Source organism: Paroedura picta, chromosome 4 (assembly GCF_049243985.1).
Source record: "Paroedura picta isolate Pp20150507F chromosome 4, Ppicta_v3.0, whole genome shotgun sequence".
Taxonomy (NCBI): Eukaryota; Metazoa; Chordata; class Lepidosauria; order Squamata; family Gekkonidae; genus Paroedura; species Paroedura picta.
This window is the reverse complement of record NC_135372.1, coordinates 144,468,514-144,496,513: the sequence shown is the minus strand read 5'-3', so window position 1 is coordinate 144,496,513 and position 28,000 is coordinate 144,468,514. Positions and strand designations below refer to the sequence as shown.

The window sequence follows — 28,000 nt, the reverse complement described above, 5'->3', positions numbered from 1 at the left end:
ACACCATTCTTGAAACAGAACTTTATTTAGAAACTGTTTAAAAGTAGAAAAAACCCTGTCAAGAGGAGTGAGTGGAATAGAGGGTCTAAGAAGGCCACGAGAGAAATAGCACCTCTGATGTCTGAAATTTAATGGCTTGCGTTTTTTTGGCATTTGTTACGGTCTCCCTCTGAACTTCTTTCTCTTCCGTGGGGTTCATGCACTACACAACAGCCACCGAGGGGGAAACGCTCTGCTTCCTACACACATTTAAGAACACGACCATCAGGAGGAAATGAACAAGAGCTACTCCAAGCTGCGTGGCCGAGGCTCAGGTGCGGCCAGAGGCAGACCTCTCAGAGACCCTCCCAAAGAGCAGCAATTGGGGGGGGAGGGGGAAGGAGGCTGCTGCTCACACACAACAAGAGGGGCAGATAGGGCCCACTCTGAAATACTGCGCCTGTTAAATTCATCCATGGAACATCGGCATTCCTATTCAATACACACCAATTCCTCCCCTGCCCCCCCCCCCACTACCCATCCGGAGTCCTGGAGACAGCGACATGCAGACGGCTAAACTCAACAAGGACGCACGCAACGGGGACACAGCGCCGGGATCAAAACTGCTCTTGGGGCCACACTGCAAACTAGGGACTCGATCCATTCGGGTTTAGGCAGCGGGTCAGGAGGGGAGGGGAGGGGAGGGAGCAGAGGGGAACAGAAGGACCCACCAAATGCAGTGGACCAGAGACACAAAAGCAGGAGGGGAACAAGGGGCAGCACAGATGTCAGCAGGTAAGAGTTTCAAAAAGCTCGGCCTTGTTGCTTTGGAAGACAATGTGGACCTGCCGGACAGGCTCACTCCCCTCCCTGCAGGGCCAGTACCGCAAGACAGAGAGAACTGCATGCACCTGGGCACACCCACTGCAGCCTGGAGGGGTGGCAGCAAAGTTTCACCCCCAGGGAAGGCCAGTGGCCACAGCTGGGCCCCCGCTTTAATGGCCCTTGTGGCCCCCAGGCAAGAGACTCAGTAATTCCTCCCAAAACAAGAAACCCGCGTGGGCTCGCTGACCCCACTTTTGAGCACATCAAACTTCCTGTCGTAGAATTTGGCATCTGGAAGCACATTTTAAGCCCCCTTAAGGCATCTTTCTTTCCCTTGCAGAAAACAAGTTAGTATTTGCTCCATCGTCCCACAAACACCAAAATCAGTCCTGAAACCACTTTGCTACGCAACTCGCCCCCCCCCCCAAAGCACAACACAGTACAGCATGCCCTCCACAACCGAGCCCCTCACTGGCCTCCGAGCCACTCTGCCAACTCCAAATATTCAACCTCTCACTTCCAAACGACACCCCCTCGATGTTAATACTGCTCTGCTTACAGGAGTGAGGAAAGAGCTCTCAAATAAAACCCAATGGAAGGGGGGGGGAGTAAAACTTAGGCAAAGTGCACTTGAAAGAGGTACTTTTTTTTTTTTTTACTTATGAAAAGAAACCAGTGAGTCCTAAGAATAAAATGGAGTACTTTAACAGAAAGCACATGATTGGGGCAAAGAAATCTGATTTCAGAATTCTGCTGCTGCTCTGCCGGTACAGTAGTTGGGTCTGTTAATACTCTTCTTGATCTTCTTGCGGGGCTCCTTCGTCGGGTATCACAAAGCCTTCCTGAAAGGGAATGGGAAACAGGCAAAACATTACCCCTGCGGGACACCAAGTTCTCCTCCCCGTCTTAGGGGCTGAGGCACGCACACCGTTTCAAGTTGTGCTTAAGCCATGGGACGTGGGACCTCCACCCTGCACTGAACAGGGCGCACAACGAAGGGCTTAGCGCTGCTGCTGCGTCTGATCCGCGCTCACTGTACACAAAACCAAACTGCACTTGGTTCAGGTGGGTTGCCATCTTGACCCGAAGCAGCAGAAGGAAGCTTCTGAGTCCAGGGGCACCTTTTAGACCAACAAAGTTTTATTCAAGGTATAAGCTTTCGTGTGCAGGCACTCTTCTTCAGGCTGTGTTGGTTTTAAAAGGTGCTCAAACTTGGACTCAAACTTTGTTCTATTGTTCATTGAGTATCTTCTGTGCGGTCCCACAGGGGGACTGTGCATGAACAGACATGCCATCGGAGAGATCTTTACAGCTAGGTGCCTCCAGAGGGCACTGTGCACCAGAGCCAGAAACCTGTTCCCACCCAGGGGCCATGTGCTCCCAAGCAGTAGTGCCCCCTGCTGCCCTCAGTCTCTCCAGCACCACTGAAACCAGAGTAGAAAGCAGGTAGGAGGGAGGGTATGTGTCCCTGCACAGAAAATACTTGATGAAGAACGGTTACAGGTAAGTGCAACTTTGTTTTCACCCTCAATCTCCTCTGCAGTTACACATGGGGATTCTAGCAAGCTGCTCACCAGGCAGTGGGGTGTGTTCTCCTCACCTGAACCGTGAAGGAAATACTCCCCCACCCTTGAGCTTCTCGCCTCAATCTGCAGATCCAGTGTTGTCGCCTACAATTGTGTCTGCTAACAACCAAGTAGCCCAGGGGTAGTCAAACTGCGGCCCTCCAGATGTCCATGGACTACAATTCCCAGGAGCCCCCTGCCAGCATTTGCTGGCAGGGGGCTCCTGGGAATTGTAGTCCATGGACATCTGGAGGGCCGCAGTTTGACTACCCCTGAAGTAGCCACTCAGAATATCTCTGTCCACGATACTCCATCAAAGGAGGGTACCAAAGAAACCACAGCATGCCCTAATCACTGAGCCAGTTTAGCAGGGCCTGTAAGACAGAGCTCTTCTGCCAGGCATTAGCCCACACAGTTGACATGAGTGGTTAAAGGTGATTCCTAACTGTACGTTTTATGTATTATTTTTTACATGTTTTTATATAACAATGTTGGAAGCCGCATTTGACATGACCAAAAAGGAGCCACCAAAATTGTATTCACCCTTTCTCTCCTGACTTCCTCCATCACCTTGCTAAGGAGCAAAAATGGAGGGAAGGCGAGAAAAGAGCCTCCCCCCTCCCAAGAAATCTGGAACGCACCTTTGTTATGGTGCTAAGTGAGTCAGCCTCCTTCTCTCCTGGCCCCTCACCTATGATGAGTCAGCACAAGTCTACCCAGAGGATGTGTGGCCAGGGATTTAGAAGCAGGAGTTGATCTTAGTCTCCAGTAGTGACCCTGATATGCCCTGCCCCGGAATTTGGTGATCCCTGTTTAGGAGTCCACTGAGCAGGCTCTGGGAACCCTGCGAGAGCACCCCCGATGCTCTTACCCCACTTCCTGCACCTTTCAGTGGGGCTTGTGCTACACGGCCACACCTCCTTTCACAGACTTGGGAACACGCATCAACTTTGGGGTCTGGATCAAAAGCTAAACAAGCGTTGGCAAACGCCTAAGGAAATGGCGGACTTACATCTGTGGCATAAAGAATCTCCACAATCCTCTGCAGGACGGGGTCGCTCTCCCCTTCGTTCTCCTGGCAAATCAGCTCTATGTTCCTCAGTTTTCCAAAGTAGAAGTCCCTTTCCTTCTCCAAGTCTTCAACGGTCACTTTTAATACGTTGATCTGCCAAGGAGGAACCAACCAGTGTATTCATCAAAGAAAGAAAGAAGAAACACACACACACATGCACAGAGAAACACGACAGTACTCAAATACCTCTCGTGCCACAACTAATCAAGACCCCCTTCGTTCTCAGATAGGGTTGCGCGCTCCGGCACACTCCAGCGCTAGCCACCTCGGGTTTCGGAGCTCGCCGAAGCAGCTGGAGCGCACCAGAGCGCAACCCTGCTCTCAGACTTTGGCCGCTGTTTACTGTTAGCGGCCAATCGGCAAGCAGACAGCCAGAGTCTGCCCTTTCCAAAGTCGAGAAGACTTCGGTCCTGAGCGCTGAGACATCATGCATGCAAAATTTACCCTGCCACTGAAAAGCAACAATGTTTTAGTTGATTACCTGTTTGCTTTATGGACAGATCCATTTATTTCGAGAGTGTTTTACACAGGTTTGTTACTGGAGTAGAGAACAGAAAAGAACAGTGGTCCAACTGTGCCACTGTGAGACTCCTTGGAGCAGTGAAAAGTGGGATATCAAAACCAACCTTCTTCTTCCTCCTCCTCCTCCTCCTCCTATGCCATAATTTAAATACTTATTAGGAAAAGAAATACTTTGCCTGGTTCGAATCTACTGCCCATTAGCTTTGTTAGATACCCTTGAGTGTCAGTATAATTGGAAAGGAAGGAAAAGTTCTCTGACCAATCATAGAGTTGGAAGGGGCCATACAGGCCATCTAGTCCAACCCCCTGCTCAACGCAGGATCAGCCCTAAGCATCCTAAAGCATCCAAGAAAAGTGTGTATCCAGCCTTTGCTTGAAGACGGCCAGTGAGGGGGAGCTCCCCACCTCCTTAGGCAGCCTATTCCCTTGCTGAACTAGACTTATAGAATCACAGAATCCTAGAGTTGGAAGGGGCCACACAGGCCATCTAGTCCAACCCCCTGCTCAACAGCAGGATCAGCCCTAAGCATCCTAAAGCATCCAAGAAAAGTGTGTATCCAGCCTTTGCTTGAAGACTGCCAGTGAGGGGGAGCTCACCACCTCCTTAGGCAGCCTATTCCACTGCTGAACTACTCTGACTGTGAAAAAACTTTTCCTGACATCTAGCCTATATCGTTGTACTTGAAGTTTAAACCCATTACTGCGTGTCCTCTCCTCTGCAGCCATCGGAAACAGCATCCTGCCCTCCTCCAAGTGACAACCTTTCAAATACTTAAAGAGGGCTATCATGTCCCCTCTCAGCCTCCTTTTCTCCAGGCTGAACATTCCCAAGTCCCTCAACAACATTCCTTACACCCCAGGCGTGGTTTTGCAAACCTCCATCATGTCCAGCCTCAGTTGTTTCTTTCTGGACTCAGAAGTCCCAGATTCGGTAGCCTTTCCTCACGGAAAGGGTAATCCAACCTTTTCAGCACTTTGGCTGCCCTCTTAGCTCTGCAGTACGCCTTTTGAGACAGAGCAGTCAGAACTGACCACAGTATTCCAAATGCCAGGTCACAACTGCACACAAGAGCAAAACAATATTGTCCCTTTCACTTTCAATCTCTTTCGTTGACATTTTCCATGGGCTGCACACTACGACCCCAAGATCCTTTCCTTTTCGGTCTTGCCTAGTTCGGACCCAATCGGCATAGACATAAAGTAGGATTTTTTGTTCTAACCTGCATCACACCTTACATTTAACTACACGGAAGCTCATTTGCCAGATGGCTGAGCTCATGTTCTCACCCACGTGCTTGATTAAACGAGATCCTCACACTTTTTTCAATATGGCAACATAAAAGTTCAACTGTATCTGACAGAGCAGCCATAAAGGGTCGACTACCAGCTCTGCTTTCAAAAGGTGAGACAGGCAACTGGTGTCAAAGTAAAAACAAAACAGGATTAAGAAGCAAAAGGACCCTGAGACTCGGTTCCTGAACATTTTGAGCCCTCCCCCCTCGGGGAGGGGGAAGAGACCCACTGAAAACCACAGACTTCGGAGGGAAAATTTTCACACATGCAAAAGTTGCTTTCCTATCTAACCTAAATCTATTTTGCAGCTCTAACATAAGAGTGCATCATTTGCAACCGGTTAGAACGCTAGCTTGTATTAGCTGGCACATTTTTCAAATTTTCTTCAAGCTGCCAAGAAACCCACACTAAATCGAGAGAGCTGCAAAATGCTGTGCCCTGGTCTCCCTTTGCACACTTCACTCATTCCAAACGATACAGCTTTCACAATTTTTTTCCAGCACGCTCCTGAATATCTGGATTTTCCCACTGAAAAACTGAAGGAGTCTTTTTAAGGGGGGGGGGGGGGGAGTTGTTCTTCCCAGAAGTTCCCCTGCCTCCATCCTTCTAGAGCAGGGGTAGTCAAACTGCGGCCCTCCAGATGTCCATGGACTACAATTCTCAGGAGCCCCCTGCCAGCGTTTGCTGGCAGGGGGCTCCTGGGAATTGTAGTCCGTGGACATCTGGAGGGCCGCAGTTTGACTACCCCTGCTCTAGACCCTAACCCTCCACTGAGTCACTATGAGCAGCCAGTGCTGGAAAGAGACCCAGATCCCTTCCTGTGGCACAAGGAGGCCTTCCCCAAACCTCCCCTGGCTTGAGCCAGACACAGCTCTGTGCGCCAGTGGAAAGCTCTGCTAGCAGAACGACAAGCAGCTGATTCCCCTGCCCACAAGTCCAGGCGATCCCCACACACGGCAGCAGTCACCTCTTCGTTCGCCCAGGGGGGGATAAAATGCACCCTTCTGACGGGAGGCAGTCCCTTCTCCACCCCACCCTTTCACGCAGGATCAAGGGGCTGTCGCCGGCAACACTTTATCCGGCCACTAAAAGCTTTCCACTGTTCTCTCCCTAGGACAACTGGCAAAAGTGTGCCCCTCTGAGAAGCCAGCAGTTAAAGCAGCAAGCAGCTTGCTTTCACCTGCTCTTAAGCAACAAGGGTTCCCCCTCTTGCCCGCTTCCAAACCTGCCGTTCGCTACAACCAGAAACGCACCTGTTGGATCAGCTCAGCAGACTCCTCTTCCCCGATCCCTCCTGGTGCCTTTTTAACCATTCCTGGAGCGGTTTTATTGGCCACCGTTGTTCTCTGCGCCACCATGGGTCGTGCCGGAGCTGAAAGACAGAGCGCGTCAGTGGCCATCTAAGGCTGGCTTGCAGACCCCCGTGCTCTTGAGCGACGCCAACCAACGTGAGAACGCTGCACCCAAAGTGTGGAGTTCTGTGCATCCAGCAGGAAAGCCCCCAGCAGAGCCCCAGTTCAGGAAAGGCCTTCTCCCTGGGAGGTGTCTGTACCGACTGCAGCTGTTCTTCTTAAAGAGCTGGCGGAATCTGCTCTTACAGCCTTCAGTTCCGAAGTTCCCACAAAACTGTTATCTACAAAAGGTAAAGCGGTTCTGGCTGTTATAGGCTCACCCCACAAACACCTTGCACTAGGATTGCACGCTGTGGCGTGCTTCAGCGAGCACCGAAGCCCAAGCCGGCCAGCAACACAGAGGGGAGGGGTGGCAGCAGCATGCCAGCCAGCGCCCGCACACAGGCACAGAGCTCTGCGCTTGCATGTGGACACCGGCTGGCACACCGCTGCCGGCACTGCCCCTCCACTCCATGGCCGCCTCAGGCTGCACCCGACATACCCTGCACTCCTCCCCACAACCCAACCCAACCCCCTCTTAACCATGTGGCGTGGTGTTTCCTGCTAGATAACAGTCCTTGTGAAATATAGGAAACAGCAGCTTGGATTCCCGCAGGTCAGTAAACCAAGAGGGCTGCGCAACGGCAGCGGCGTGAGCACACAGGTGCCGACATCGGTATGCCAACAGCTCTAGAGGTGGGCAGAGATTACACAGTACTACCTGTGCAAACCACTGACTTCGGCATCTTTGGTCAACGTGAGTTTCTGCAAGGCGTAAGACAACTATGGGTGGCCACTGACGTGACCGTACGGGGAAGCTGCCTTCTCTGGGGACGGACCCTTGATCCATCAAGGTCAGCACTGTGGACTCCAACCGGCAGGGTCCCAGGCAGAGGTCTTTCATCTCACTTCCTATGTGAGCCTTTTGACTGAAGACCCTGGGGACTACACCTATGGCTCTTCCACTGGGCCACAGCCCCTCCCCTCCCAACCACGGAGAGTCCTTAATACTGGCCGACCTCCAGCCAAAGCAGCTAGTGCAGGGGTGGCCACACTGTGGCTCTCCAGATGTCCATGGACTACAATTCCCAGCTGGCAGGGGCTCATGGGAATTGTAGTCCATGGACATCTGGAGAGCCACAGTGTGGCCTCCCTTGAGCTCATGGCTCTCTGCGGCTCCTTTGCCCACGGAGGGTCACTAAAGCATCAGGCCAGCAAGGCCCTAAATGTGCGGCTAACGAGGGTGCTGGAGCACAACCGGACACAGGGCATGCGCGGGTGATACCTGTGCCTCCAGGGCCCAGGTTCTTCTTGGGCTTGTTCAGCACTGGTGCCACGAGGGCCGGTGCCACCGCGGTTTCCTGGCCTTGACGAGCCGCCACAGGATCGTAGTCCTTCCCGTCGTAGTTTGCATCGAAGAACTTTTTGAACCACTGGACGAATTCAAAATTATCCTGGAATTTTCCTTTTACTAGTTTGTCCACAGGGATGATCTAGGGGGAGAGAAAAACGCAAGGGCCCGTGTAGGCAACAGAGAAAGCCGCTTCAAAAGCATCAGAGGCCGAAAGCGGTTGGTTCTAAGAGGATTACACAGAATCCTTCTGCTCGAACCGCAGAACGGGGCCCTTCAGAAGCCCCAGCCACGACCGAGCTGGGGGCACCAGCCAAAACAGGTAGGAAAAGGCAGAGGCGACGAGATTGTATTACAACAGGCTCTGGACAGCATACAAACAACAAGGACATTGCAATTAATGTTACAACCAAGGGAAACAGTAAACACTCCTGGTCCACAAATTCCATTTCTCAGGCTTTATTCAATCAAGCCAGCTTTTGGGACACAGAAAACAGAAACTGATTTCCTGGCTGTAAGACTCAGAAAACCTTTATTGGCATATACACCTTTGCTGTATGAAACGACAAGTTTCACAGCTTACAGGAGAAAACAATATTGTCATTGTTGTTTAACAATATTGTTATGAAAGCAATACTTTGCCAGCCTTAACAAAGCAGGGCAGGCAAAACAATGTGCATTTCAATGCTGAGGCCATTATATGCCTCTTATATTATATCTTATATTATATGCCTGAACAAAACCGAGTCTGCTCTCTTCAGCAAATACAGATGTGTCCATTTATCATAGAATCATAGAACCATAGAATCGTAGAGTGGGAAGGGGCCATACAGGCCATCTAGTCCAACCCCCTGCTCTACGCAGGATCAGCCCTCAGCATCCTAAATTGCTTAGGCAATTTAGGATGCTTTATGCCAGACCCGGCAGTTGCATCCTTACAGAACCACCCACTTGAGCCAGGGCTGCCAACAGCCTGGAGAAAAAAGCCTTGCCCCTTTAGCAGAGGATCCCTACACGGAGATGGGCCGTGGAAGCTTTTTCGTGACATGGAGAGAAACAACATCCCTTGCTAAGTAACACGTTAGAATCAAGCCTCTGGGGAAAGGGCAGCGTATTTTTCCTCCAGACGGTTAGGAGCAGCAACCGCCCTGAGCAACAAAGGAGGGTGGTATATAAATAAATAAATAAATAAATAGTAGTAACAACTGGGACCGCACATGTTGAGATGATGCAGGGGTCTGCCATACGACAGTCAGAGGCACACATATGAGCATTTAGCCTAATTCAGAAGTGGAGGAGGACACTAAGAGCAGGACAGTCAGCAGGATGTAGTGGTTAGAGAGTCAAATAAGGAGATCCAGGTTCTAATCCCTCCTCTGCCATGAAGCTCGCTGGGTGACCTGGGGCCAGTCACACTCTCTCCCAGGCTAGCCTGCATTAACAGCATTGTGAGGTGGACGAAGGCTGGGAGAACAAGGCTGTGAGCTTCTTTGAGTCACTATTCAGAGAGAAAAGCAGGGAAGAACTCTCTAAGTAAAATAAAGATACGTGGTTGACTTCTAGTATGACAGCAACCGACATTTCTGTCATGTCTTCCCTTCTACAAGCTCAGTCGTACAGGCTAGCCCAATACGGTCAGGCCTCAGAGGCTAAGCAGAGTCAGTCCTGGGTAGCATTCGGATGGGAGAGTCACCAAGGAAGTCCAGGGTTAATCCACAGAGGCAGGCAATGGCCAGCCACCCCTGAGTGGTTCTTGCGCTGAAAGCCCCCTGAAGGGTCACTGCAAGTCAGCTGTGATTTGAGAGCAAAACCATTAAAAACCACCAAACCTTTGGACAGTGCAATCTAGCCTCTTCCTTCCATCCCACATGCCAGGAACTTTTTGCTACCCATCTAATGTGAAACAGTTTCTCCGGCTCAAGGACAGTTCCTTCCAAGGAATCTTAGGAAACGCACTGAGGCAGTTTCATTTTGTCATTTTTCCCCACCACGGCCCCATCTCTTCATAACAGAGAGGCCCACAGATCAAGAAGGGCCACTTCGAGATTTTTTAAAATCATTCACAGGAGTCAACATTAAGGCAGCAGCCACATTCCACTGCACATTTCCTTCTCTCTCCTGCACCACTGCAGGTCCACGCTCTCACCTGTACCCCTCAGTACTACTGTGTTACTTTATTTTCCCACCAAATCTCTTTGGACCTCCTTCTTTGAGCTGACAGCCTCTCATTGTGGAAGGATTGAAATTGTTTGGAAAATACAAGATATTTTAATATTTTATTGACATGTTCAATGTTTAACACCACTTAAACATTGCCTGGTCTTAAATGTATTTGTTTAATTGCTTTATTTAGGGTTGTGAGTGTGCTGGGGGTTGGACTAGATGACCCAAGAGGTCCCTTCCAACTCTAGGATTCTATGTATAGCTCATGGCACCCAGAATAAAACTTGGTTGCTCTTCAAGGTGCCCCTGGACTCTAGTTTGTTCTCTTAATCAAGCCCTCCTCCCTTTCTCCCCACAGGGGACCCAAAGCAGCTCACATCACACTCCTCTCTTCCATTTTACTCCCACAACAACCCTGTGAGGTAGGTTAGGCAGAGAGTGTGACTGGCCCTCGGGCAGATTCCCCCAAGAGACAGGCATTCCAAAGGACGCATCAAGCCACACACAAGGAGCTTACCTTGTCAACACCCATTCGCTTGAAACCTGCTTGTAGGATCTTGAAGTTCTGAATATATTCATGTTCCAACTTTGCCTGAAATTTCACTTTCTTCAGTGCTACGGAGCCAGGGAAGAGCATATCCATGAACTGGCAATAAGCAGCACCTGCCAAGGGAATAAGAGACATCCACGTGACAACCGAAGCTCAGCACACCGTAGAGCTAAGAAAGGCGAATGAGAACGGCCAGCTTTTCTGGAACAGAGCCGGCCCCGCACCTAAATGTCAATGAGGCAAATGCAGCCACCACCACTTGCCTGTTCATCGATGGCCTTCCCTTACAAAGGCGCATGAAGTCCCCTGAAATGGCCAGCATTCTCACTGTCAATCAGGGCCAGGCAGGCAGGCAGGCAGCTGGAGCTTCATGGGATAAGCACTGCCAGGCCTTCTCTCACCTACCTTGGCTGAGGGAGAGGCTTTTTCATAGCCTTGGTGCCAGCACCCTGCGAACATCCGGCCTCTCCCATGCCCAAGCCTCCCACACGCTCACAGCGTTCCCTCTCAGCAGAGCTATCTTTGTTTAGCAGCAGGCAACCCCTTGGGCTCCCTGAAACTAGGTGCTGCCCTCCGTGCGTTTTGACAGGCAGGCCTTCAAGGGCTCTGTGGAGAGGAATCCACAGCCCTCAGGACACAAGGCCAGAGGCTGCCAGTCCAGGGTGGATGGCTGGGGAGTTAGTTCAGTGCTAAGGGGCAATAACTATTGAAGAAGTTAACACCAAGGCTTCCACCTCTGCTCACATGGAATCCACAAACCGAGAAGCCGCTTGCTTATTTAGCTTTTTCAGAGCTCCTGTAATCAGATGGTCTTGAGCAGTGACTAAAAAAGCAACACGTCATTGACTAATGGAAAATATGCCAGACAGAAATCAGGAGACCAAGCTGGATGAGTTCAGGTCTAGCAACAGACAGGGAATATTATCCCCCAGAAATTTATTGCATGAAGAGCGTGTTAAAAGCAGTGAGATCCAAGGGTTTGTGCAGTCAAAAGCCAGCACGCCAGTATTTTGAGAGCTAGAACGTCAATTTTACCCTGACTGCAAGGGCAGAGACGATCTGAAGATGGAACACAATGAAATCTGACTTGTAATACTATGGAGGGAATGACATCAAGGTGAGCTAAAGCTATCTTTGGTCTACGGCCGCAAATACATTCGATTTGAGGTCGGCTAAAGCAAAGGCCCTAACCGGGTGGGAGGAGGCGGAGGGGGAGGAGCGTTTGGTTTCTCATGTATCCTGGCAGAGGAAGTAAAATATCCAAAAACAGACTTGAGCAAATCACCATAGTGTTGTAATCCAGCTTTGTAAGCCAATGCTGGACAAGTGAAAGGGTCTTACCTAGCAAGAACAGACCTTCGGTTATAACCGCCCTGAGCCTCTGGGGAGGGCAGTATATAAATATAATAAATAAACAAACAAACAAAATATAAGCCCCAGTTGCCTTAATCTATCATCCATCCGTCCGTCCGTCCATCCATCACATTTTTGTGCCACCAACTCCCCAACCGGCCGGCTTGTGTCGGTTCACAATACAATAAACACCATTTAAAAAGACAAAGATGGCAGGCATAACAATTCCTAGTAGATGTATATTCCTCATTGATTCCCAGCAGTGTCAACCAGATGTAAACTGGGGTGGTGGATGGCCCCAGGGGGATCCAGATGTCAAAAGGGCAGGGGGGAACCAGATCTTATACCCCAATATTCAGGCCGGCCTCAACCAAAAGCCACTGTCCTCCTCATCAATCGAGAATCTTGCTTTAAGAAGCAACGGCAATCCTTCAGCTTCCAAAGCAAAAATATGCCGCAGCCTTAGCATGAAAGCACTGATCCGTGCTCTAGCTTCCAACGGCTTATGACCAACTTCGTCTCTGAGGGCTACATAGATGCAGCGAAGGACTCCCGTTAGCCTACCTCTAAAGTGACCTAGGGGCTGAGCAAAAGAATCCGAGATCACCGAAATCCAGCTATCAACACTATCAAGTAACTGAGATAGCATCCCTGGGTTTTATCTTCCTTCAGTACTTGCGTGTCTTCCTCCCCTCGCAACGAAAAGTGAGATGCTGCGTGAGAATCGTATTCAAAGCAAACTTACACAGATGTGACCGGGAGACGCCAGAAGAAAAGACAGTCCCCCAGGCAGCAGAAATTCCTGACTTATCCAACATCTGAGTTTGCAAGAGTCCGTCTGGAAAGGCTCAGGGGGCCAAGATTTCAGATTTGCCACCATTTAATTGCAACTCCTCATTTAGGCAGTAGTCTGAGAAACACCTCATGAGCCTCTTCGGGCACTTCTGGTGCAGGAGACAAGCCCTGAATCATTGGCATGCAGCAGCAAGGGCATTTCTTTCAAAGCTAACCTGAGGGTGTGAAACTCTGAAGAACAAAAACTCGAAATCAGGTCACTTAGAGACACATTGAAAACAAGGAGAGCAAGCAAACCACCTTGCCTCACCTCCCCAGGGATGGCAGAACCCTCTGAAAGCTATCACTCATGCCCAAAACAGACTCTTTCTGCACTAATGGCACTGCGCTGCTGCCATACATTTGCAAAGGGGCAGTTTGCCCCGCCTCTTCCGGGTGCAGAGCAGGAGGCATTTTCCCTGCCGGACCCGGTCCGCTCCAGATTAGTGCCCCCAGGCAAGGCAGCTGGGGTGGAGAGGTTCCACTGCACTTTGTAGCAGCCCGGGGCATTAGCTTTTATGTTCAAGAAGGTGGGACTGGGTTACAAAAATGATGCCCCAGTTAGCTGTGCAACTCTGCTCAGTGCCATTAAGTTAACTGGGGCATTTCTTATCCATTTGGGGATGCCGTAGGTTGAGGGAGGAGCCATACCTGGACGGCCCAACTCTTCCCTGCCAGATGGGCCTGGCCCAACGTAGGCCCCCATGGCACCCACAGCAAGGAAGAGAACGCATCCCCTGGCCACAGCCCCTCGCCTGGGGATTAGCCCAGCAGCCAGATGAGAACAGGCCTGGGCAGAATTCCCCGGGAGGAGAAGGTACTTGTCATAACTCACTCCCACAATAGACCCCTGTTCTGGTGTACAGAATGAAGAGAAAGCCGCATAGAAAAGACTTATGACCGGTTGGGACCTCTTCCCACATCTCCCCTTGTGGGGATCCAAGAAGCTAAAGCTCTGCTTAATGCCAGCTTTTTAGCTATTTTAAATGTATTCGTGCGTTTTTACTGGCTGATTTATAATGTTTACACTGTTCGGAGATGACAGGCTCAAGAGGGGCGGCTTATGAATCTAAATAATAAATAAATAAATAAATAAATAAACAAACAAACAAACAATAGCAATTGCTCTTTGCAGAAAGCTGGTCCTGCGCTTCATATTTCAAGAGATGCCCTTGAAAGAGAGTCCGGATGCTATAACGGGTACGCAGTGCTGTGGCCACAATTCTGACTAGAGGGGCTCATGGGGCCCCTATCACTCTGGCCTTGCCCCACTGACATGCCCCTGTTTCCGGGCTCAAGGTGCTGGTATGGACCTCTAAAGCTTTATGCAGCTTGGGGCGTACAGGCCTTAAGGGCCCGACCCCCTAACCCGAGAGGTGTGTTGCTTGCCAGGGGCGAAAATTAAAGATGTTTCAGAAAGGCTGCCCAAACTCCTCAAATCTACGGATCGCTACCCATTTGTGATGGTCCATGTGGGAACGAATGACATGTCCCTGAATACCATCGCTCCTATTAAAAAAGACTATCAAGATCTGGGGAGGAAGCTCAAGCAAATGGGGGCACAAGTGGTATTCTCTTCAATCTTGCCTGTCAAGGGAAGAGGAATGCGTCGGGAGAGGAAGATAATGGAAGTGAATCACTGGCTGCGTAGTTGGTGCCGGCAGGAGAGATTTGGTTTCTGGGACCATGGGATAGGCTTTCTTGAGGAAGGCCTACTAGCACCTGATGGACTGCACTTATCGAAACTGGGGAAGAATGTGTTTGGCAGGAACCTGGGGAGATTCATCAGGAGAGCTTTAAACTAAAGCCACTAGGGGAAGGAGACGATCAACATAGGGAGTGTATGGAAGGAAAACTATCAGAGGCAGCCCAACCGGCAAGGCCAGCTCATAGGGAACCAAAAGTAAAAGGATTCAGATGTCTTTATACTAACGCCCGAAGCATGGGCAATAAAAAGGAAGAGCTGGAACTTCTCATGCTGATGGAAAGGTATGATCTAGTAGGCATCACAGAAACTTGGTGGAATGATTCTCATGACTGGAATGTAATGGTGGATGGATATGAACTGTTCAGAAAAAACAGAATAGATCGAAGAGGTGGAGGAGTGGCACTGTATGTGAAGAAAGGGCTTAACTGTCAGGAAATTCTAGTGAAGGAGAGCATATCTACAGTGGAAAGCATCTGGGTGAAAATAAGCAAGGGGAAAACAAACAGTGTGGTGGTTGGTGTCTGCTACCGACCGCCTGACCAACGAGAGGATGTGGATGCTGCACTTTGTGAGCAGCTTGAGAAAATATCCAAACGGCAGGACCTTGTCATCATGGGTGACTTCAATTTCCCAGATGTGTGCTGGGAAACAAACTCTGCGAAGCGTCCTCAGTCATGCAAGTTTCTGACCTGCCTGGCTGACAATTTCATTTATCAAATGGTAGATGAACCCACAAGAGGTTCAGCCATACTGGACTTAATACTGACCAACAGGCAAGAGTTGGTGGATGAGGTGAAGGAGGTGGGGACCCTAGGGGGAAGTGACCATGTCCTCATAGAATTCCTTTTGAGATGGGGAGCCAAGGAAGCTTGTAGCCAGACGCGGATGTTGGATTTTTGTAGGGCAAACTTTAATAAACTCAGAGACATGATGAGTGTCATACCATGGACGAGAATGCTGGAAGGGAAGGGAGCATGTGAAGGGTGGGTGCTACTCAAACAAGAGCTATTGCATGCTCAATCAATGACTATTCCAGAAATACGAAAACACTGCAGGAGCTCTAAGAAGCCTATTTGGATGAACAGAGAACTTCAAGAGGAACTAAGAAAGAAAAGGAAAATGTTCAGGAAATGGAGGGAAGGACAGAGCTCTAAAGAAGAGTACCTACAGGTTACTAGGCACTGTAGATCAATCATCAGAAAGGCCAAATCTGAGAGTGAGCTAAGATTGGCCAGGGAAGCCCACTGTAACAAGAAAAGATTTTTCAGTTACGTGAGGAGCAAACGTAAAGTAAAGGAGGCAATAGGCCCGCTGTTGGGTGCGGATGGACAAACTCTAACGAAAGATGCAGAGAAAGCAGAAAGGCTTAGTGCCTATTTTACATCTGTTTTTTCCCACAGGTCAAAGTGTTTAGGCACATCTAGAGATGGCTGTAGCCAAAGGATAGTGTCTGGGTGGCAGGTTAACATGGATAGAGAGGTTGTCGAGAGGCATTTAGCTGCACTGGATGAGTTCAAATCCCCTGGTCCAGATGAAATGCACCCGAGAGTACTCAAAGAACTTTCCAGAGAACTTGCACAGCCCTTGTCCATCATCTTCGGAACCTCTTTAAGGACTGGAGATGTCCCGGAGGACTGGAAAAGAGCAAACGTTATTCCGATCTTCAAAAAAGGGAGGAAGGATGACCCGGGAAACTACAGACCAGTGAGTCTGACCTCCGTTGTGGGGAAGATAATGGAACAGATATTAAAGGGAGTGATCTGCAAACATCTGGTGGATAATTTGGTGATCCAAGGAAGTCAGCATGGATTTGTCTCCAACAGGTCCTGCCAGACCAACCTAGTTTCCTTTTTTGACCAAGTAACAGGTTTGCTGGATCGAGGAAATTCGGTTGATGTCATTTACTTGGATTTTAGTAAAGCTTTTGACAAGGTTCCCCATGATGTTCTTATGGATAAGTTGAAGGACTGCAATCTGGATTTTCAGATAGTTAGGTGGATAGGGAATTGGTTAGAGAACCGCACTCAAAGAGTTGTTGTCAATGGTGTTTCATCAGACTGGAGAGAGGTGAGTAGCGGGGTACCTCAGGGCTCGGTGCTCGGCCCGGTACTTTTTAACATATTTATTAATGATCTAGATGAGGGGGTGGAGGGACTACTCATCAAGTTTGCAGATGACACCAAATTGGGAGGACTGGCAAATACTCCGGAAGATAGAGACAGAGTTCAACGAGATCTGAACACAATGGAAAAATGGGCAAATGAGAACAAGATGCAATTTAATAAAGATAAGTGTAAAGTTCTGCATCTGGGTCAGAAAAATGAAAAGCATGCCTACTGGATGGGGGATACGCTTCTAGGTAGCACTGTGTGTGAACGAGACCTTGGGGTACTTGTGGATTGTAAACTAAACATGAGCAGGCAGTGTGATGCAGCGGTAAAAAAGGCAAATGCCATTTTGGGCTGTATCAACAGAGGCATCACATCAAAATCACAAGATGTCATAGTCCCATTGTATACGGCACTGGTCAGACCACACCTGGAGTACTGTGTGCAGTTCTGGAGGCCTCACTTCAAGAAGGACATCGATAAAATTGAAAGGGTACAGAGGAGAGCAACGAAGATGATCTGGGGCCAAGGGACCAAGCCCTATGAAGATAGGTTGAGGGACTTGGGAATGTTCAGCCTGGAGAAAAGGAGGTTGAGAGGGGACATGATAGCCCTCTTTAAGTATTTGAAAGGTTGTCACTTGGAGGAGGGCAGGATGCTGTTTCTGCTGGCTGCAGAGGAAAGGACACGCAGTAATGGGTTTAAACTTCAAGTACAACGATATAGGCTAGATATCAGGAAAAAGTTTTTCTCAGTCAGAGTCGTTCAGCAGTGGAATAGGCTGCCTAAGGAGGTGGTGAGCGCCCCCTCACTGGAAGTCTTCAAGCAAAGGTTGGATACACACTTTTCTTGGATGCTTTAGGATGCTTAGGGCTAATCCTGCGTTGAGCAGGGGGTTGGACTAGATGGCCTGTATGGCCCCTTCCAACTCTATGATTCTATGATTCTACTGTCTACTCCAACCCACCAGACCACATATGGAGGTTCTCACCATTTGAAAGGCACTGCTTGAACACAACACAAAGCCTATGGAACCCCCTCCCCCAGGGAGGTCCTTCTGCCCCCTTCTAGCATTGTCTTCCCCCTTCAAGGATCGCTGCCTTGTTGTGGTAAGGGGGCTTGCGTAGTTCAGTGAAGCTATGAGCTATGCCGTGCAGGGCCACCCAAGACGGACAGGTCATAGCCGAGAGCTCTGACAAAAGGTGATCCACTGGAGAAGGCAATGGCAAACCACTCCAGTATCTTTGCCATGAAAACTCTATGGACAGTTCCAATAGGCATAACGATATGACGCTGGAAGATGAGCCCCTCAGGTCGGAAGGTGTCCAATATGCTACTGGGGATGAGCAGACGGCTAGTACGAGTAGCGCCAGAATGAATGAAGCGGCTGGGCCAAAGCCGAAAGGACGCTCAGTTGTGGAAGTAACTGGTGGCGAAAAGACAGTCCGATGCTGTAAAGATTTTTATTCCATAGGAACCTGGAACGTCAGATCCATGAATCAAGGCAAGCTGGACGTGGTTAAACAAGAAATGAGAAGACTGAACATCGACATTTTAGGAATCAGTGAACTAAAATGGACAGGAATGGGTGAATTTAATTCAGATGACCATCAGGTATACTACTGTGGACAAGAATCTCGCAGAAGAAATGGAGTAGCATTCATAATCAATAAGAGAGTAGGAAAAGCAGTCTTGGGATACAATCCCCAAAATGACAGAATGATCTCAGTTCGAATCCAAGGCAAACCATTCAACATCACAGTGATCCAGGTCTACGCCCCAACCACTGCTGCTGAAGAGGATGAAGTTGATCAGTTCTATGAAGCCCTACAACACCTTCTAGAAGCAACGCCCAAAAATGATGTGCTTATCATCATGGGGGATTGGAATGCTAAAGTAGGAAGCCAAAAGATAACCGGGATAACAGGCAAGTTTGGCCTTGGAGTACAAAATGAAGCAGGGCACAGGCTGGTAGAATTTTGTCAAGAGAATACAATGGTCATAGCAAACACTCTTTTCCAGCAACCCAAGAGACGACTCTACACATGGACATCACCAGACGGTCAACACAGAAATCAGATTGACTATGTGCTCTGCAGCCAAAGATGGAAAAGTTCTATCCAGTCAATAAAAACAAGACCAGGAGCTGATTGTGGTTCAGATCATGAGCTTCTTGTTGCAAAATTTAGGCTTAAATTGAAGAAAGTAGGGAAAAGCACTAGGCCACTCAGGTATGAACTAAATCATATCCCTGACGAATACACAGTGGAGGTGACAAATAGATTTAAGGAATTAGATCTGATAGACAGAGTGCCTGAAGAATTATGGACGGAGGTTCGCAACATTGTACAAGAGGTAGCAACTAAAACCATCCCAAAGAAAAAGAAATGCAAGAAATCAAAATGGCTGTCTGAGGAAGCTTTACAAATAGCTAAGGAGAGAAGGGAAGTGAAAGGCAAGGGAGAAAGAGAAAGATACACCCAATTGAATGCAGAATTCCAGAGAAAAGCTAGAAGAGATAAGAATGCCTTCTTAAATGAACAGTGCAAACAAATAGAAGAAAACAATAGAATGGGGAGGACCAGAGATCTTTTCAAGAAAATTGGAGATATGAAGAGAACGTTTCATGCAAAGATGGGTATGATAAGGGACCAAAATGGTAGGGACCTCACAGAAGCAGAAGAGATCAAACAAAGGTGGCAAAATTATACAGAAGAACTATACAAGAGCGAGCTTAACATCCCTGATGACCACAATGGGGTAGTTACTGACCTGGAGCCAGACATCCTGGAATGTGAAGTCAAATGGGCCTTAGGAAGTCTGAGCAACAATAAAGCTAGTGGTAGTGACAGCATTCCAGTTGAACTATTCAAAATCTTAAAGGACGATGCAGTAAAAGTGCTACACTCAATATGCCAGCAAATTTGGAAAACTCAACAATGGCCACAGGATTGGAAAAGGTCAGTTTACATTCCAATCCCAAAGAAGGGCAATGCCAAAGAATGTTCAAACTACCGCACCATCGCACTAATTTCTCATGCTAGCAAAGTTATGCTCAAAATCCTACAAGCTAGGCTCCAGCAATATGTGGACCGAGAACTTCCAGAAGTACAGGCAGGATTTCGAAGAGGCAGAGGAACTAGAGATCAAATTGCCAACATACGCTGGATCATGGAGAAAGCTAGGGAGTACCAGAAGAACGTCTACTTCTGCTTCATTGACTATGCTAAAGCCTTTGATTGTGTGGAGCACAACAAATTGTGGCAAGTTCTTAAAGAGATGGGAATACCAGAGCATCTTATTTGTCTCTTGAGAAATTTATATGCAGGTCAAGAAGCAACAGTGAGAACTGAACATGGAATCACTGACTGGTTCAAAATTGAGAAAGGAGTTCGGCAAGGCTGTATACTGTCACCTTGCCTATTTAACTTGTATGCAGAGCACATCATGAGAAATGCGGGATTAGAGGAGTCACAAATTGGGATCAAGATTGCAGGGAGAAATATCAACAACCTCAGATATGCAGATGATACCACTCTAATGGCAGAAAGTGAAGAGGAACTAAAGAGCCTGTTGATGCGGGTGAAGGAGGAGAGTGCCAAAGTTGGCTTGAAACTCAACATCAAGAAAACAAAGATCATGGCATCCGGCCCTCTCAATTCCTGGCAAATAGAAGGGGAAGAAATGGAGATAGTGACAGATTTTATTTTCCTGGGCTCCAAGATCACTGCAGATGGGGACTGCAGCAAAGAAATTAAAAGACGCTTGCTCCTGGGGAGGAAAGCTATGGCAAATCTAGACAGCATCCTAAAAAGCAGAGACATCACCCTGCCAACAAAAGTGCGTTTAGTCAAGGCTATGGTATTCCCAGTTGCAATGTATGGCTGCGAAAGTTGGACCATAAGGAAGGCCGAGCGTCAAAGAATTGAGGCTTTTGAACTCTGGTGCTGGAGAAGACTCTTGCGAGTCCCTTGGACTGCAAGGCGAACAAACCGGTCAGTCCTAGAGGAGATCAGCCCTGACTGCTCTTTAGAAGGCCAGATCCTGAAGATGAAACTCAAATATTTTGGCCACCTCATGAGAAGGAAGGACTCCCTGGAGAAGAGCCTAATGCTGGGAGAGATCGAGGGCAAAAGAAGAAGGGGACGACAGAGAATGAGGTGGATGGATGGAGTCACTGAAGCAGTAGGTGCAAACTTAAATGGACTCCGGGGAATGGTAGAGGACAGGAAGGCCTGGAGGATCATTGTCCATGGGGTCGCGATGGGTCGGACACGACTTCGCACATAACAACAACAACAAAGCATTGTCTTCCACCAGCAGATAAAGACCTTTGTCTAATGTTCCCTCACGGACTCTCAATCTGGTTTACATGTGCATGTATTTGAGAAGGGGGAGGGGTGTTCTGAAGCTTGCTTTAGTATTTTTGTTGTTCGGCACACTGGGAGCCCTAAATTGGGTGGAACAGCAACTTTAAAAAATAAATAAAAGCATATATATTCAGGGAATTGCTGATCACCACTGTGGGATAGTAGGTGAAATCCCTCCTGGCCAGGCTGAATATTATGGAGATTTTTTTTGGGAGGAGGGGGGATCGCTTGAGCAGGAAATTGGGAGTCACTGTGGGTGGGCAGGTAGTTGTGAGTTCCTGCATTATGCAGGGGGTTGGACTAGAGGACCTCCTTTCCAACTCTATGATTCTCTCCTGCACAATGAGCATGACCCACATTTTATGTGCAAGCCCCATAAAGATCAAAGGAGAACAATGTGCAAGGGGGCTTCGAGGTATGGGTTGAAAATTTGGGATGAAGACCTGTGCGCTCTAGAATCCTGCTTGTGCACATTCTTATGGCAAGGCATGACTCTGAAATATCAGCCTGCTCATAACAACCCCCCCCCTCCCCAGATACACAGGCACACCATAAAAGATTTGAGGAAATCACGTTGCTCAAAGCTCCCTGAACAGCAGAAAGAGGAACTTACTTGCTATGACCAAACGGGATGCTTAAGACAGGAGAGGAGGACGCCGGAGAAGGGGCCAGCTTACTTACCATCACCAGGGCCCATCGCCACTCAAAACACACAGCCACCTGTCCTCAGGAATTACCCAGGAAAGACTCTGGCCTTTCTAATGGGCCAATTGAACACTCTGTATGGCTGTTTCTACACCATTCAGCTTTGAGAGTAAGCAGCTCCCAGTTTCCTTTGCTTTCAGTGCTTGCTAAGGGCTCTCTTCACAAAGTTAACAGGACTCTTTTTGCTCCTCTAGTTGTCAAGTTCTTTGTTGATTTGCTTAGTTCACTATCAACCAACAACCAACTATTAAATCACTAGCCCAGGGGTAGTCAAATTGCAGCCCTCCAGATGTCCATGGACTACAATTCCCATGAGCCCTTGCCAGCGAATGCTAGATAAGGCTAGATTCAAGCCTAGGAACCAGATTCAAGGCCTACACTTTCCAGAGTCAAAGCCCCATTTGTCAGCCGGGGTTTCTTGATGGCCCTGGAAGGGTTTCCCAAATTGGTGGGAGTGAATTAATTTTTAATATTATTTAAAATGTTAAACATATAACCATATAGGGTCATGTTGACCTACAAACCCAGCCCCAATGGCCAAGGATGGACCTGGAGGGGGTGGGAAGGGGAGAGGTCCCAGGTGGGTGTAGACACAGCTCTGCTTCCCCACCATATTCTGCATGACCTGCCACTTCTAGGTTTCTCAAAGCCTGAAGGATGTTTCAGAGGTTTCTCAATGGTAAAAATGTTGAGAAAGGCTGCTCAGATACCTTCACCATAGCGCTTTGCCCCTCAAAAGCTTACACCCTGGATTTCTTGCTGGTCTCTAAGGTGCTACTGGACTCATAGAACCATAGAGCTGGAAGGGGCCACACAGGCCATCTAGTCCAACCCCCTGCTCAATGCAGGATCAGCCCAAAGCACCCTAAAGCATCCAAGAAAAGTGTGCATCCAGCCTTTGCTTGAAGACGGCCAGTGAGGGGGAGCTCACCACCTCCTTAGGCAGCCTATTCCACTGCTGAACTACTCTGACTGTGAAACTTTTCCCCCTGATATCTAGCCTATATCTAGCTGGTCATTCCCGGACCCAGGGAAGCACATCTGGCCTTGACCAGGGCTAGGGTCTTCTTGGTCCTGGCCCCAACCTGGTGGAATGAGCTCCCGGGTGAGCTGCGGGAACCTTGGGCATTCCGCAGCGCCAGTAAAACGGAGCTCTTCCACCCGGTCTATGGTAGAGGCCGGGGTAGCGAGGAAGATCAGCAGCCCCCCCACCCCCCCTCAGTGTTAGGCAGCAGTCAGTTCCTGGCATCTTGACCCCCTTTCCAAACCTCCAGAGGTTGGGATGGGGGGTTGGGGAGTTTGGAGGTATTACTGCCATGTTGTTGTTTTACTGTGATTTTGTTATCTGTTTTAATGGGGTTTTATCAGGGGGGGGGGTTACTGGATGTTTGTAATAACAATAAAAACAACAACAACAACAACAGCTGTTCTTCAGCAAGCCTAAATAGGTACCTTCTGGAATTACGGAAAAAGGACCACACTTGTTCACCCACATTAAGTGAGTAGTTGCGCTATTTAGGGCCATAACAAATTTTGTTGCTTTCGGTTCATTTTTGCAAGGCTTTATACTTCTCCTTCCCAGCTGTGGATACAGAGCACCAGCCCCCAGGAAGCAACATTTTCTTCCTAGCCCAAATCTCACTTAAAAGCCATTTCTTAACACAATGCAGTCCTCCAGGGCACGGCCAGGTTCGCTTTACCCTCCAGTTGTTTTTCTGATTTGTTCAATAATATTAAACCTAGTCCACACGCCTGAATGTTTAGCATAAATCCTGCATCACAGCTTGGCAAGCCGCAAGTTCAGTCACCGTCACTATGGATGCACCTCCTCTGTGCTTGCAGCTTCACTGCAGAGGCCTCCCTTGAGCAGGCAGCCCTAAGAGACTGAGCCAAGCGGCAAAGGAGCAGCCCCAAGTCTTACACTCTGCAACGTGCAGAAAGCCTACTTTGAAAAGTCATCCAAGCCGCGCACATCGCAGCTCGCGTCGCATTTGGCCCCACAACACTTGCCCAACTTGCTGCCTGTCAAGAAACGCAGAATGGGAAAGAAGGTTTTGCCCAGGGCTTGGAATCTTCCGCCTCCAGCCAGCTTCTGCCACCCTGTCCTTCAAGCAAGGTACAGATGGGAAGCAGTCTGAAATACAAGCCTGGGGCACATAAAAGCAAGTCGCACTACATTCTACGCTCCTTATTTCTGCCCAGCCTCAAAAACGGGAGATAAAAGACAGGGAGGCAGGCAGCCAAACCCCAGCCCTCCGGAGAATTCAGCAGCAGCGGTCTGACACTCCGTCGACAGACGATCCTTCCGATGGAAAAGGAAATGCATTTAAATCAGAAGCAGACGCTCGGGCCGCCACTCACCTGAACACAGCTGTTCTATCTTTGTCAGATTCAGTTGGAGGGACTCGTTGATCCAGGCAAGCATGTCATGTCGGCTCAAGTTATCGCTTGTCACCGAGGTGGAATACACGTTGACTGCCATCTTCTGGGCAAGATTCAAGGAGAAGAGTTTTGGTTTATCCAGCGGCAAATGAAATGAAAACCTCCCCTCCCCTTTTCACAGGGCGACTCTCTCCACTGCCAAGGGTTGGATGCCGGCCACCTTTTCAGGAGAGCCGGCTCACGGGAACCACTCGGAGTCTAGCCATTTATCAGGCGTCCAAGTGCCCCGGCAATGTGAGGAGCCCATACATGCACAGACGCTGTGCTCATTCCCACGGACACAGGAAAGAGACCTATCCGATTATGCCAGTGAATATGGCTAGCCTCTTCACGGGAGTGACACAGCCTGTCTCATTCAACAGCTGGCCCAAAGAAGCTCTCCATCCTGAAGGACAACAGCCAGCCGGCTCTGCTCGTTTTTAAAATAGCCTGCACTGCAGGGACAAGAGCGGAGAAAGGAGATTCTAGAAGGTATCGAATGAAGAAGGTGGGGGGGGAGAGTGAGTGGATAGAAGCAGGCAAGGTTAGTGAGGCTTGGAACGGAGGGAAAGCTTAGAACAGTCTTTCTCGGGGGGTTGTGAAATCCTGGGGTTTCTTGGCAGCTCTGGAAGGGTTTCTTGAATGGGTGGGAGTTAATTTTTATTATTTGTTAAACATGTGTTACTTATTAAAACATTTATCAGGTGCTATGATAAATGTTTTTTTAATCCCCCCCCTCCAAATGGCTAACCATATTCTGCACGATCATGGCACTTCTGGGGTGGCTCGAAGCTGGAAGAAAGTTTCAGGGGTCTCTCACGGGTAAACAATTTGAGAAAGGCTGACAGAGAAAGCAATGGCTGCTCAGAGGAGACCAAGGGGGAGGCCTGGAGAGCTGAGACAGGGAAAGGGCCTTAGGCACAGGGGCAAGAAGAGCACCGACTACTAACAAGCTTTCTGAAAACGAGGCGTGGAAACATGGCAAGGAAGAACAGAAGGCCAACAAGGACTTTGGATGATGCAGAAATTTAAAACTGTGTGACGTGATCAGAAGGAAAAAGCTTGGGAAACAAAGGAAAGAGTTGATGAGAGAATGCAGCCCTTCCTGCCCCCCTGGGACACTTCCACCCTGATCAGCATGAGAGGGCTCGGACACAGCAGGAAGGTCACATGCATCTGCTGTTTGAATGTAGGCACTGTGACACCCCCCCCCCCCCCTAATAAGGCAAGTCTCACTATGCAAGAAACAAAGCAGTCCAGGATGAGACAGACTTCGCCTGCCCTGCAAGTCATACCTGCAAAGCTCCCCACACCACTACCACATTTCAGGAGAGTTCTTTATCTGAAAAAACACACTCTACAGTGAGCAGTAGGGAAAGGGCTGTGGCTCAGGGCCTGCAGAAGGTCACAGGTTCAATCCCCGGCAGCATCTCCAGTGAAAAGGACTGGGCAGGAGGGGATGGGAAAGACCTTGAATTGAGTCCCTGACTCAGTGGCAGAGCCTTTGCTTGGCCTGCAGAAGGTCACAGGTTCAATCCCCGACACCTCCAGCTAGAAGGACCAGGCAGGAGGGGTTGGGAAAGACCTTAACCTGAGACCCTGGCCTTAACCTGAGACCCTGCTTGGCAGGCAGAAGGTCACAGGTTCAATCCCCAGCATCTCTAGTTGAAAAGCCCAGGTAGGAGGTGATGTGCGGTATCTATGCCCGAGGCCTGGGAAAGCTGCGGCCAGACTGAGGAGAAAATGCTGACCTTGATGGGACAATGGCCCAATTTGGTACAAGGCACGCTCATATGTGCATGTGCACAAGAAAGGCCATGTGGGGTTACCACTGAGATCTCCTAGGAAGAAGTCACGCAAATGCTAGTCAGTAGTTGCGATGCAGATGTGCAAGTCTGTGCTTCACCCTTCGGGTACCAGGGCAGGAACCGCCCCCCCCCCCCCACAAACACACACATCCTTGCACATTTGGCCACAGAGTCAATACAGCACCAGCGTTAGAAAGCTCTGGCAGGCTGCACATGAAAGTGCCTTAGACTGAATCAGACCTTTGGCACACTGAAGTCAGTATTGTTTGTTCAGACTGGCAGCTGCTCTCCAGGGTCTCAGGCGGAGAAAGCTCATTTTACACCACCCACTGCCTAGCCCTTTATTATGGCAACACTGGGGAGCACTGGAGGGGCTGTGGTTCAGTGGCAGAGCACCTGCCTGGTGTGCAGAAGGCCACAGGTTCAATCCCTGCCATCTCCAGTTGAAAAGATCTGGCAGTGGTGCTGCAAAAGACCTTTTCTTGGCCTGAGATCCCGCAGCTTCGTGAGGAGGGGCCATGGCTCAGCAGGACTGAGCATCTGCTTAACCTGCACAAGGCCCCAAGATCTCAGTTGCTCACCAGTTAAAGGACCCTGGCAGCGGGTTCCATAAAAGATCTTTTCATAGAATGACAGAGTTAGAAGAGACCTCCTGGGCCATCTAGTCCAGCCCCCTGCACTATGCAGGACACTCACAACCCTCTCTCTCCTCCACCGTCACCTGCCACCCCCTTGAGCCTTCACAGAATCATAGAATAGGAGAGTTGGAAGGGACCTCTTGGGCCATCTAGTCCAGCCCCCTGCACTATGCAGGACACTCACCACCCTCTCGCTCCTCCACTGTAACCTGCCACCCCCTTGAGCCTTCCCAGAATCAGCCTCTCCATCAGATGGCTCTCCAGCCTCTGTTTAGAAATCTCCAAAGATGGAGAACCCACCACCTCCCGAGGAAGCCTGTTCCACTGAATCCTAGAATCCTAGAGTTGGAAGGGACCTCCTGGGCCATCTAGTCCACCCCCCTGCACTGTGCAGGACACTCACCACCCTCTCGCTCCTCCACCGTCACCTGCCAGCCCCTTGAGCCTTCCCAGAATCAATCCCTTCCCGGCCTGAGCGCCTGGAGAGCTGCTGGCTGCCTGAGTAGACCATGCTGGCTGTGACGGCCAAGCACCCCAGAGGGCCGCTTCCTGTGCTCGCAGGCCTCAGGTCCAGCTGCAAGGCGCAGGCAGGGGGCGATGGGGAAGAGCTTATGCCAGCCCAGGGCCTGGGGGGCGGCTGCCGGCCCGACCTGGTGGCCCCAGAGGAAGGCCCAGGCTCAGCCCAGGGGCCCTTCTAAGGCCGAGGAGGCCGGGCCCGAGGGGGGGGGGCTTTCGAGGACCCTGAGGCGCAGGGCCAGGGGGGTCCGTGGGCCTCTGCAGGGCCGCAGTCGGACCCCCCCTGCCCACAGCCCTGGATCAGAGGCCCGGCCCCCCGGGCGCTGCGGCCCCAGGCAGACACGGCGGGGAGGGGGGGCGTCGGGGGCAGGCGCCCCTTCCCCGCCCAGGCCTGCTTGTCCGCCTGCCTGGGCCGAGCCGCCCCGCACTCCCTCCCTCCCTCCTCAGCGCCCGAGGCGGACAGGCGGCCTACCTCGCGGGGCCGTCGTGAGGCGCGCCCGGCCCCGCCCCCTCCTTGGCACGCGAGGCCCGGAATGGGCAGGGCCCCCGGGGGGAGGGGGAGGGGGAGGAGGGCCCGGGCCGAGGGGGGAGGGGTGTGGGGCCCGGCCCCCCCGGAGCTCCGCCGCCCCCCCCGCAGGAGCCCCCCCCGGCCGCGCCCCGTCCCGGCCCCTCAGTCGCTCACCGTTCAAACCGGCCCCGCCCGCCTCGCCCGGGATCTGACGTCACGCGCACGCCGGCGCGCCAGTGTCACCGCGAGGGGCGGGGCGAGAGACGCGCAGAGCACGCGCCTCCCGGGCGCAACGGGGAAGGGGCGGGGCCCCTCGCGGG

The 28,000-nt window shown here is 50.2% G+C and overlaps 1 protein-coding gene across 5 annotated transcripts; it reads right to left on the bottom strand.

Moving 5' to 3' along the window:
- Window positions 1-6: 6 nt before the first annotated feature.
- Window positions 7-28,000, bottom strand: MAPRE1 (microtubule associated protein RP/EB family member 1). Of its 5 annotated transcripts, none has more exons than XM_077336081.1 (8): window positions 27,855-28,000; window positions 24,151-24,274; window positions 10,679-10,824; window positions 7,933-8,140; window positions 6,809-6,889; window positions 6,510-6,628; window positions 3,382-3,534; window positions 7-1,646 (listed from the first exon to the last, which is right to left on the bottom strand). In XM_077336081.1, exons 2-8 carry the CDS (start codon window positions 24,269-24,271, stop codon window positions 1,590-1,592), a joined length of 885 nt encoding a protein of 294 aa, XP_077192196.1. In that variant the 5' UTR covers window positions 24,272-24,274; window positions 27,855-28,000; the 3' UTR covers window positions 7-1,589. The 5 variants fall into 5 exon arrangements, with proteins under 5 accessions (XP_077192196.1, XP_077192197.1, XP_077192198.1 ...); XM_077336082.1 differs by having other exon boundaries at window positions 24,151-24,271; window positions 27,855-27,993; XM_077336083.1 differs by lacking the exon at window positions 27,855-28,000 and adding an exon at window positions 27,645-27,828 and having other exon boundaries at window positions 24,151-24,271.

What these genes read in the sequence shown, in the direction of transcription:
- MAPRE1 (XM_077336081.1), bottom strand. Translation starts at nt 24,271, where the DNA reads ATGGCAGTCAACGTGTATTCCACCTCGGTGACAAGCGATAACTTGAGC. An exon ending in AGCGAATGGGTGTTGACAAG is followed by an intron (nt 8,141 to 10,678) that starts GTAAGCTCCTTG and finishes CTCTCCCCCTAG; the next exon opens with ATCATCCCTGTGGACAAACT. An exon ending in CCTGGGCCCTGGAGGCACAG is followed by an intron (nt 6,890 to 7,932) that starts GTATCACCCGCG and finishes TACCTTTTGTAG; the next exon opens with ATAACAGTTTTGTGGGAACT.